The following is a 12594-nucleotide window of genomic DNA, read 5'->3' as shown; positions in this document are numbered from 1 at the left end:
AGCCTTTATTAATGATGAAGCCTTGAGCATGGAAAGTCAGAAATAAAACTATGGTTCCTCCTATTAATGTCAAATTTAAGCCAAATATCAAACCATATGGTTCAGCTTTAAGACAGTTAATAGTATGCATACCACAGTGAAACCAAAAGATACCATAGTAAAAAATATGGTTACAGAATCATGCTTATATATGCAATAACCATAGTTACCATAAAGCATCTTAGCAACCATGTGTATATAGTAACCATAGCTATCATTAAGTACTGCAGTAAAATAATTGTAGTATCATGGAACGTTCAGGCTTTGATAACCATAGTTACCATAAAGGACCATATGAACAGTATAGTAAAACATAGTGAATTTCCATAAGGAACATACAAAAAGAAAAAAAAAAAAATTATTAATTTGCCTTCCTTCCACCCCATCACTTTATGTATGTATATTTAGTTTGTTAAAATACTCTATACTCAGAGTCAATATCAAGTTAATTCACAAAAAAAATTATATATACTATCATCATCAGCAATTAAACCTGCCGGCAATCTGTCCTGTAACTTAAGAACCATAAAATACAAACTGCTACCACAGTGTTATGCTAGACGCAACGTCTCGTTCCCTTCTTAGGGAACAGGGTTACATTTGTAACCCAGACGTTCCCTTCTCTGGGAACAGGGTTACATGCGTAACCCAGACGTTTTTTTTTGCCAGGCTTGTTATGCTAACACCTCGGGCTATACGCCATAGTGAAATGATTTACTTAATCTCTTGCTGAAATGGATACAGTGAGTTATACATTTCACAATATTGTTTATCTCAAGGTGAACCAATTATGTGCTCATTTAGGATTATCATATATAATGTCGTCTCATTTACATTTATTTCAACCCTAGAAATCTTAGTCTGAATTCAGAAGTCATAACTATGGTGGTGGTTGTTCAGTTAAAAACAAATTCTAAATGTTTTTCAGAATTTCATAAAGACACAAAGTAAAATTTTTAATTCAGTTGAGTTCATCATAGTCTTTGGCCAGGTGAAGGTAAAAAGTGTGGCCTGGCACTCATTTACTAAGAGTTTTCTATGAGAGCTACTAAATGTTTATATATTATTTTATAATTTAAATATTATGTTTGACAGGCAGTCTCAGAGACACTTCTCATTTTCTACATATATACTAGATATAGAGAGTTTTGCTAGGTGGATGAAAAAACTACCTGCAGAATGAGCTACAAAAGAAAAGAAGGAAGAGGACAATTTTAGAATTGTTCTCACAGCTCCAGGGTCTGATGTTTGATCCTTTGCTCAATTTACTGCATGTGTGGAGCTTCATATGTCTGCATGGGTTTCCAAACACATGCCAGTAAATGCACTGACTACTTTAAATTAAATCTGGTATGCTTCAGTGTGTGTGATGGCCGGTGATGGCCTGGTGTCCCATATAGAGTGCACCCCTGCCTTTCGCCCAGTGTATCCAGACTCTATATCCACCAGGATTAAAGGGATAAAGATGAATGTATGAATGAATAAATGATAAATCAAGAACAGCAGAGACAGATTTCAATTACAACCTTTTTTTTTAACCAGAGGACAAAAAATTTAATTTCCGTCTATTTGGGGGGTTGCCCAGGTTTGCATTGAATTTATTTGTGATGTCACACTTCACAGTAGTGGTTAATGGTTCATACAAAAGTAGAGACTCAGGGCTCTAAGAATTTTCATACCTATTTTTTTTTTTTTACCTAGCCTACTAGGTTTATATTTTTTATAAATTTTATTGTGCCAGTTGTATATAGTGTTATACCATCAAAAAAGCTTTAGTTGTGCTGTCCGTTTCATCTCTGCAGTGGGTGCACACCTTCCCATCGTCCCCTGCTCAAAAGCAGCTAAACACAGTCGCAATACAGTGTCCTGTCTGATCTTATAATTGAATTGCTGTGATAAAATAATTAAATTGTTTATTCTGATTGAAAACGTCCTATAAGTTGACCTGCATTCCGCCAATGGAGTGGAACACCGGTTTACTGCTAGAAAAGGTTAATTAAAATTCAAATCAATACAGGCAAACAGGGAAGAGAGACTAATCAAATCCTATTCTGGAAGACTGCAGTTCTTCTTTCTCCATTTAATCAGCTTCAACCTTTTTCTCTCCTCTTTCCTCTCCTATCCTCATTTTCTCCCCATTATTCCTTGCTTGTCAACATTGTTCTCTTTAACCTCCCCCACACCGCACACTGTGCCCTCTACACCTCTTCCACTTTTATCTATTCATTGTGTTTTCTCTGTCTTTTTCCTGCCCTCCTTGCCTTTGGGCTCTAATGGTTCATTATTTCTTAAGAATTGTGCTGTGGAATTGGAGAACAAGGAGCACACACTCCACTTTTACATAATTCATTCTGAAATGTGATTAAAAGACAATGCACAGTGGAGCATCCCTGCCACCAGAGACACTAAAACACACACACACACACACACACACACACACACACACACGTATGAAAGAGAGAGAGAGAGAGAGAGAGAGAGAGAGAAAATAAAGACAGCAAGGCAGCGAGAGAACATCTAGTTCTGCTTCATAAATGCAGATATTAAAATAGTTAAAGGTGATGTAGGGTGCCGACAGCTTCTTCCCTCTACTCGTTCAGCAGGCTCTCCTTTTTTCCTCATTTTATTTCTGTCTGTCAGCTTGAATCCTTTTCACTTCTTTTTGTGAATGTGCTCTATTATCACATTGCTTTAGCATCCTCGTCACTCATATTAAACTGGACATTCACCTGGTGTTATCAGAATCAATGGTGTGGAAAAGATTCTCCAGTTCCTCTTCATTCAGGGTCCCGTCGGAGAAGAAAGCCTGGAACTCATCCAGGGAAAGCTTTCCATCATCTGCAAGAAGACAGAGAGAAAGCCAGAGAAAAGGATTTCAGTCACATGCCCTGTATTTCTTTGCATTTGGTTTGTATTTTGTATTCAGACAGATGATAAATTAAGTGCAATTAAGTCCAGGCCCACATGAGACAGAGACCATAGTGTCCTGATTAATGCACAAACAGTCATGGGAAAAAGAAAATACACCCTCCTTCAAGTGTCCTCTCCAACTTTTATAAACAAACAAAAAACCTCAAGTGACAACAAAAAAACAATAGATTTCCACATGTTGTCCATATGTATTCCATAAGTGTTTTATTCCCTTAAAATAAACCAACATTCAGAAACCATTTGGGGGAAAAAACAAGTACATCCTACAATTCAGTAACATGTAGAACAACTTTTAGAAACAATAATCTGAAGTAAACATTTTTCTGTAGGAGTGTATCAGTCTTTCACATCTAAAAATGTAAAAAAAAAAAATAAAAATTGGCCCACTCTTCTTTACAACATTGCTTCTATTCATTGATGTTTGAGGGCATTCATTTATGCACAGCTCTCTTAAGATGCCACCACAGAATCTCAACGGGTTGAGGTCTAGATTTTGACTTTTCCAATACCTTGGATTTTTTTCTTCATTAGTCATTAACATGTCGATTTGACGACATGCTTGAGATGACTGTTCTGTTGTACAGCTCTTGGGCATTTCTTTATATATCCATTATGTTTCTTTATAATTTAAATCTCTATAATGTATCTTTATAATAGTCTGATCTTGGACAGAACTAGTCATTAAAGTAGTAGCCTTCTTTGAATTTCTGCTCAACACCAACTTATTTACTGACTTTTCTGGACAACTAAAAATGTGTTAAATTAATACATTATACATAAATAGGGTTTCAGGGCTTGAAACATTGCAACACTGTCATGTCAACGCAGGAATCTGTGTCCATCTACAACTCCTAGAGTACAATGGAGCCTATAAACATAGTCGCTAAGGACTACAACACGCAGCCATCACAAGCTCTCTCATGTTCACGTTCAGGTGAACACACCTGGTTCCAATTATACAATTGCAGCAACACTATTTAAGGACTCTCGGTTCACAAACACATTGCATAGTACAGTCAGGTCCATAACTAGTCGGGTCCATCTGAACAATGCCACAATTTTCATAAATTTGCATCAGTATACCAGCACAATGAATTTGAATGAAGCAATCAAGATGTGATTGAAGTGCAGACTTTCAGCTTTAATTCAAGGGGTTTAACAAAAATATTGCATTAACCGTTTCAGAATTACAGCCATTTTTAAAAAAATAGTCCCTCCTTTTTCACAGGCTCAAAAGTAATTGGACAATTGACTGATAAGCAGTTTCACTGATAAGCTAGGTGTGGCCTGTTTCCTTGTTATTTCATGCCAAATTAAGGAGATAAAAGGTATGGAGTTAATTCCAAGTGTGGAATTTACATTTGGTAGCTCTCAATATGTGGTCCAAAGAGGTGTCGATGCAAGTGAAGGAGGCCATCATTAGGCTGAAAAAACAGAAAAAGACCTATCAAAGAGATAGCAGAAACTTTAGGAGTGGCCAAATCAACATTAGCTGCGTTTACATGGACAATAATAATCCACTCTTAACCCGATTAAGACCATACTTTGATTAAGAAACTACCATGTAAACAGCAATTTTTACTTACCTTAATCTAATTAAGGTCATACTCGAATTAAGACATGTGGAGTACTCCTGTTTTAGTCGCATTATGGACGAGTATTACAGACATGTAAACACCTTAATCACATTATGAATGTCATGTGAGAGTTTTCACCGCATTTTGCGACAGGACACGATCACACATGGCAGTTTTACGTTTTACGGCGAATAAGAGAGTTCGGCTGCATCCCAAACCGCTACTTGCCTACTATAGGCCTGTAGTGGGGAAAAATACATGTACCTCGGCTACTATATAGACGTTAAGTACGCTGTTTGAGACGCAGCCCATGGCTTCAAGCAGTTGTCTATTAGAACGTATAGCATTACAAATAATTAACTGCACTTAAAGCATTCGTAAAAAAATTAAACAAAAACACCCAAAACTGTATACGGTACCATAACGAAGACGAACTGTATGTTGATACGTGAAATTCTGAAGGGACATTGGACGGCATGGCGCGGTGACATAATGACGTGGGCTGTTAATCCAATTATGTTCTATAACATGTAAAACGGGAACATGACAGGAGTATTCTAAAAAGCGACTCATGTAAACACCTTAATCACATTATTATCTTAATCAGAGTAAGGTCAATAATTAGATTACTGCTGTCCATGTAAACGTAGTCACAGTGGCATATTCTTAAAAATAAGGAATGCACTGGCGAGCTCAGCAACACCCAAAGGCCTGGAAGACCACAGGAGACAACTAAAGTGGATGATCACAGGATTTTTATCTTGGCGAAGAAAAAAACCCTTCACAACATCTAGCCAAGTCAAGAAAAATCGAGAAGGTAGGTGTATCGTTGTCAATGTCTACAATCAAGAGATGCCTTCATTAATGTAAATTCAGAGGGTTTCAAGATGCAAACCACTGGTAACATTCTACAACAGAAAGGCTAGAAAACATCTAAAAAAAAAAAAAAAAGTGTCAGCCCAGTTGTGGAACATGATTTTTTTTTAGACAGATGAACCCAAGATTAACTTGTATCAGAATGATGGGAAGAGTATAGAGACGAAAAGGAAGGACTCATCATACAAAGCATACCACATAATCTGTCAGACAGAGTGGAGGTAGTGTTATGGCAACAGTCAATGTGTCATTTACTTATTTTGGGGGTTTTCATAGCTCTCATGATATTTCTGTCATCAACTGCTGTTGTTTTCCTTGGCCAAACTGTTCCATGTCTGGGTGTTAATACACCAGTAGTTTCTTTCTTTCTTTTTCAGGACATTCCAAATTGTTGTTTTGGCTATGCCCAATGCTTGTGCAATGACTCTAATCAATTTTTCCTCTTTTCTCAGCTTCACAATGACTTTTTCTCCCATAGACAACTCTCCGGTCTTCATGTTGGTTTATCATTTTTAACAACAAATGTAGTCTTTACAGGGAAAACCCAGGGCTCTGAAAAAAGTTAGATACTCTGAGCTATTTATTTTATATAAAAAAAATAAAATATCTAACATGGCACACATAGACAACAATCAATATCTGTCAGTCTTGTTTCAATATTTTTGACTGATTGAAAAATGGGTGGATAAAAAAAAATGTTCTAAGTTAAAACATTTAAATATCATGAAACGAAAGCTTAAATCTTGTTTTGATCTCAAACCCAAATGTCTTCAGTGTATAGCAAAAACAAAAGAAGACTTTTGAAAGTGACTGTATATTACCTGGAGTTATTTAAACAGGTCATTATATGGAGTCATTTAAACAGGTTTTATCTTTGTGTTCGGCCACACACCGATTACATCACTTGCCCACCGCAGCACCACCCCCACTGTCGTTTTGCTTTTTCATTTAGTCCAGTTAGAGAAAACGGCGGAAGGCAGTGAGACCGTGCTTGGGAGAATTTCCAACCTTCCAAGAGGACCAAATCCAAAGTGTGGTCATATTTTGGATTTTATAAAAATGCCGAGGGAAACTTAATAGAAGATGGTAACCCTGTCTGCAGAGCTTGCCAGAAGAAAGTCGCTGCGAAAGGGGGCTTTGCCGCTTCATTGGTGCCTTTCCCTCTTTTCCCCCTCGCTTTTAAATCACTTATGAATGCCCGTGTGGCTGTGCGCATTTCACTTTTGCTTTTGAATTAGTGGCAATTGCTTGAATAGTGGGTTCATTATTATTCTTAATGAAAAACACAAGAATAACAAAACAGTACGATGACAAATGTTTCGTCACCGTCTTGTCAGTCAGCTCGCCTTCACTCTTCCTGTGTCAGTCGGCTCACCTTCACTCTTCCTGTCAGTCAGCTCGCCTTCACTCTTCCCGCGTCAGTCAGCTCGCCTTCACTCTTCCCGTGTCAGTCAGCTCGCCTTCACTCTTCCCGCGTCAGTCAGCTCGCCTTCACTCTTCCCGCGTCAGTCAGCTCGCCTTCACTCTTCCTGTGTCAGTCAGCTTGCATTCACTTTCGTCATGTGATAAATGAAATCTGATTCCTGCTGATCTGTGCTGCGACTCTGACTCGTTCGGCTCATGCTGAACTGAGCAGACGCGTTTAATTTTTAATTGTAGCGTCCGTTTTCACGCTCAAAAAACAATGTTGCATGCTGCACCTGCGTCAGACTCATGCTGGGTGTGTGTGGACAGCATTTACCGCAAGTTTTACAAATCACGGTAATTGTGCACGGTTTTAACGATAATTAAATGTGACACAGTAAGATTAACCATAAGGGACTTTTATAATGGTTCATCGTGAAACCGGTAACCATTTCATACCTAAAAACAACATAAACTTTCCAGAAGCGGGAACACAGAGGCCGTGAAAATTACTACTATTACTAGAGATTAGGGATGTCACGAGAACCGATACTTCTGTACCAAGTCGGTACCAACATTCTTAAAACGTGATGGTATTTGTTTTTCTGCAGTACCCTTATTACGTTTCTAATGAATGTACCGAAGTTGCAATTCTTCCAGGACTGAAGGGGGCAGCAAATACATGCAAGTGTTTTAGTCAGTCCACAAGTGGTGAAGAAGAAGAAGAACGCCTACAAGCACATGGGAAAAACTACAGAAGATTAGCTTAGCTTAACAAGTTTAGCGGTTGCCGGTGTGCAACCGATGCTTTCATTCATTTCAAACAAAGCGAGGAAACGCCTCGAATTTGGTGAAGCACCTGAAAGATGGTCCTATATTATGTTTGTTTGAGGCAGCTGGCATTGTTGCCGTGAAACAGCTAACGTTTTGCCATGTAATGTTTGCGATAGCCAGTTATTTGCTAACGACGCTAATGCATTGCAATGTTATAAACTACCTCCTAATGGGCCACCACGCATCGCCATTCAGCCCGTGTCCCGTCAGCTAAATGTAGCCTAATGTCACTAATAATTATTCAAATGTTCATGCTTTTAAAAAAAATGCTTTATAATCTTTTGGCCTGCCACCATATCAGTGAATTTAAACTAATGCTTGCATTCAGAGTATAAGGTGTGTGTGTGTGTGTGTGTGTGTGTGTGTGTGTGTGTGTGTGTGTATGTTTAGATTATCAACACCATGCCCTCCAGTTACAGAAAAAATCTTTTTAGGAGTGCACCTTAGCAATTGTTATTAGTCATTGTCAGAGTGTTTGATAACTAAAATATCCCTCTCTTTCTCTCTTTTTGCCAGTATCAGCCAGAGGAGGATGTCCTCCAGGAGTTTTTAATTTTATTAAAAAAAAAAATATATATATATATATATATATATATATATATATATATATATATATTTTAAACCACATCGTAGTATCGACGTTGGTATCGAGTATCATGTACTTTTGGCGGTATCTGTACTGACTACTAGATTTTTGGTATCGTGACATCCCTACTAGAGATAAACCAGTAATAATTACATTGCCCCACTTCCCAATGTAAACTAATCAAATCCAAATAGGGCTTAAGAGAAACCTTGCTATGAGAGAGATCAATGAAATTTGCATCCTCTGGATTTGTTTTTCCCCAGTTAGTAGACAGGATCTGCTGATTAGTGGATGGTACAAGGAGTCTCTGCAGTCATTAAGTGGAAAACCAAGCTGCTGAGTAGAAACTGAAGCTTATGGACGTCCCAGAAGTCCATCACTGGAAAATGAGTGGAAATGTCCACTGGCGTTAACTATTAATTATCTTTGTAGACACACACACTCACAGAGTCAAACATGCAAAAAGGATGAAGATAGAGAGATGTGGTGATTACACAAATTACATACTCTTTTTAGACCCTGTTTTAACAGGTTGGACATGATTGATAGTTTGACAGTCAGAATGCTGATTCCATTATTGTACTTTGTATTGTAATGCCACTACTATTGATTCAGTAGATACAATTCATGACTTGATGAAAAACTACTCCATCCCCCCAAACACACACTCTCTCTCTCTCTAACACACACACACATCGACCAGCCAATCCTTCCTCTAGGTTCCCTGAAGGAAACTGAAGGAAATAATCCACAGAGACAGTAACCTGAGTTTAGAATTGACCTGGGGACTCTGGAGCTGCGAGGTGGCAGCACTACCTGTTTATTTTACACCCTAATGCTATTCATCAGTAGTGGTAAAAAGGTTTTTGCCTTCTGACTGGTCAGCATAGTGCTGTAAGCCCACAGTGCTTTGTTGTTTAACATGCTTCATGAAACATATATATGAAGACAAAGCTGGTGTGAAAGAAAAAAAAAAGAGAGAGAAACTATGCTGCACATTCTCTCTACAGGGCTAAGAGACACAGGGGTAAGCCAATAAATGATTAGGAATCTACTTTGCAGTTTTGTTCACCAACAAGTAATGCTTCACTGCGAAAATGAAGAAATCCCTTCCAATCTCACAACTGTGGCATCCTGATAGAGGTTCACCTTTATGAGTGCTGAACTGATTGGTGATACTGTTAGAACCTTTGGTGGTCCTTGATGGTGCAAGCTCATGCCAGTGTCTCTTCATGAACAGACGAAATGGCTAAAACATTCGAATAGTCTCAGAAACTGGGGCCAAGCTCTCCAACCCAGCTCTGTGAACTTCCCCTTATACCAGAGTGACTACAGAGCCTTATTAATGAGGTGTCTTTCACTGCACAAAGAGAGATTACAGTACACTACAGTGTCATTATCATTTAATGAGTGATCTTTCAATTTTGAGTTCGAGTTACACTGGTTGAGTTTAAATATTTCAACACTAAACTGGTGTCAGTAGGCTGGGTGACTGAAAGGTGTGTATGTTTTGAGTGTTTGTATGTCTAGGCAGCAGACTGCAGGGCCACTGGTGTGCTGCTTCCTACAAAAGAAAGGCAATTAACACTTTCCAATCTCAGCTGCAGCCTTCCATATCAAAGCCTCCTAACAGAAGTAACAAGCAGAGTCTTTCCTTTCTCCCTCTTTCAAGTCTTCAACTCATAATATTTTTGGGAGAACAGGAGGAAGGGGTAGGGTAGCTGGTTGCTATGGCAACCAAGCACTGAGAAGCTGACCCTCTTCAGAATGTTCTCTGCCATCACTTTTTCACTCTCTACCTTCTTTTTTATTGTTCTCTACTTTCTTCTTTATTTCATTGTTTAAAATAAATTAAAAAATGTTCATTTATATCACCTCACAGGCAAAATACATTTCTAATGAAATTGATAATTAGTAGCCAGTCCTAACATAATAATGTTGCTCATTGTAGCCTACAACATTACACTTAGATTACTATGTGTCTGAATTACATTTTGTGAATATTACTATATTATATATAAAACACAGGTTTATAATAGACACTTTCTTTACACTTTAATTTCAAACTGTTTCAAAGGTACCTAAAATAAAATTTAAAAAATGACTAATTAAAATTTTCAAGGACTCCCATAGTTAACACACATAGTTCGGACTAATCACTAATTTTACTATACATCCTGGAGATTCACTTTATCTTTCTTCTTGCATTACACAACACAGCTACTAAAACAAGATTAATAACACTCACAGTTGCACACATAGGCATAAACATAATATAGCCTGTATTTCCAAGAGTCAGTGCATGCATATATAGATGTAGAGATAAGTAATAAATTAATTAATACTAAGTTAATGCATTTCAGCTGGTCTCGCTCAAGAGCCACACAAGAGAGGAGTTATGATTTAATTCAAGCCTGCATCAGCATTCTTAACACCAGCAACTGATGCACATTATAAGAAATCTGATTAAATTAGAGTTCACACAAATGATTCAGCAGTCCTAGTTGAGCTTTCACCATATCACAAGAACTGTGAAGGGGTGATCAAGAGTGACAGTCTGTCCATATGAGAGACCTGTACAGCATAAACATGTCTGGGAAAAATCAGGCAGCACCTCATGATAGAGTCTGATAAATATACAAAATGTATTTGATTGTTGTGAGATCATTAGAATGTGAGATTTGGAGATTAAGCTTAAAATGTAGAACATTCAGCCCCTCCAGGATTTTCAGCAGATTTGGGCTGTGGTGCGTCATGTGACAACATGCATTCAGCCAAAGCCCTCTTCGATTTACCAACAGACATCACCAAATCTTGTACGGACTGAACATTGACTGGACAGAAAGGGTGCTGCAGTAAACTTGAAATGGCAGTGGTAACTCTGCAGCAAACTTATTGTGTGAACAATGTTAAGCATCATAACTATGCCTATACACACACACACACACACACACACACACACACACACACACACACACACTTTCCAATGACGTATACATATATAATATGCACAGTGCCCTCCATAATATTGGCAACCTTGGTAATGAGCATGAGATTTTTAAAAAAAGAAACTACAAAAATACTCTGCTCTCATGGATATCAAAACAACTGCAAACACAACAGATTTATTAAAAAAAAAAATAGCTTTGTTAAATATAGGTGTGCAACAGTTATTGGCACCCTTTTAGTCAATACCTTTTAGTTCTACCTCCCTTTGCCAAGATAACAGCTCAGAGTTGTCTCCTATAATGCTTGATGAGGTTGGAGAATATATGGCAAAGGATCTGAGACCATTCCTCCATACAGAATCTCTCCAGATCCTTCGAATTTCGAGGTCCGCTGGTGGACTCTCCTTTTCAGTTCACCCAACAGGTTTTCTATAGGTTTCAAGTCAGGGAACTGTGACGGCCATGGCACAACCTTGATTTTGTGGTCAGTAAACCATTTTTGTGTTTATATTTATGTATGTTTTGGATCACTGTCCTACTGGAAGATCCAACCACACCCATTTTAAGCTTTCTGACAGAGGCATTCAGGTTTTCATTTAATATCTGTCGATATTTGATGGAGTCCATGATGCCATTAATCCTAACAAAATGTCCAGGTCCTCTGGCAGAAAAACAGCCCCAAAAAAATTAAAGCACCACCACCATATTTAACTGTGGGCATGAGGTACTTTTCCATATGGCTACCTCACTGTGTGCATCAAAACAACCTCTGGTGTTTATTACCAAAATCACACATCACAGCTATATTCTTTGGTCTTACCCATTGTTATGAATGACTAAGGGAATTTGCCCCATGTGTTGCCTCATATTCTTACCCCTGTGAAACAGAAAGTCATGGTTGAACAATTTCCTGTTCCTAGTCACCCAGGTGTACTAAAAATTATAAAATATCAATGGGAATATACTTCAAATACATTCTCATATGAATTCATTGGTAAATGAATGTTGCACACCTATATTTAATAAATATATTTGTTTGATAGACCTGTGTTGTGTTTGCAGCTGTTGTTTATCCATGAGAGCAGAATATCTTTTATCTATATTTTTTGAACAAAATAACTAATATATATATACACACACACACACACACACACAATATCTCACAAAAGTGAGTACACCCCTCACATTTTTGTGAATATTTGATTATATCTTTTAATGTGACAACAGTGAAGAAAGGACACTTTGCTACAATATAAAGTAGTGAGTGTACAGCTTGTTTAACAGTGTATATTTGCTGTCCCCTCAAAATAACTCAACACACAACCATTATTGTCTAAACCGCTGGCAACAAAAGTGAGTACACCCCTATGTGAAAATGTCCAAATTGGGCCCACAGTGT

General features: G+C 37.9%; 1 protein-coding gene across 1 annotated transcript in view; it reads right to left on the bottom strand.

Moving 5' to 3' along the window:
* necab2 (N-terminal EF-hand calcium binding protein 2) overlaps positions 1-12594 on the bottom strand; it is a 98851-nt gene that overhangs the window by 48960 nt on the left and 37297 nt on the right. The window contains exon 3 of the mRNA XM_053623151.1: positions 2769-2877. Within this exon, the coding sequence (XP_053479126.1) occupies positions 2769-2877 (109 nt within the window). The remainder of the gene's footprint in view (positions 1-2768; positions 2878-12594) is intronic.

Source organism: Ictalurus furcatus, chromosome 4 (genome assembly GCF_023375685.1).
Source record: "Ictalurus furcatus strain D&B chromosome 4, Billie_1.0, whole genome shotgun sequence".
NCBI classification, from domain to species: domain Eukaryota; kingdom Metazoa; phylum Chordata; class Actinopteri; order Siluriformes; family Ictaluridae; genus Ictalurus; species Ictalurus furcatus.
The sequence above is the reverse complement of the archived record's forward strand: the minus strand, read 5'-3'. Positions and strand labels throughout refer to the sequence as shown.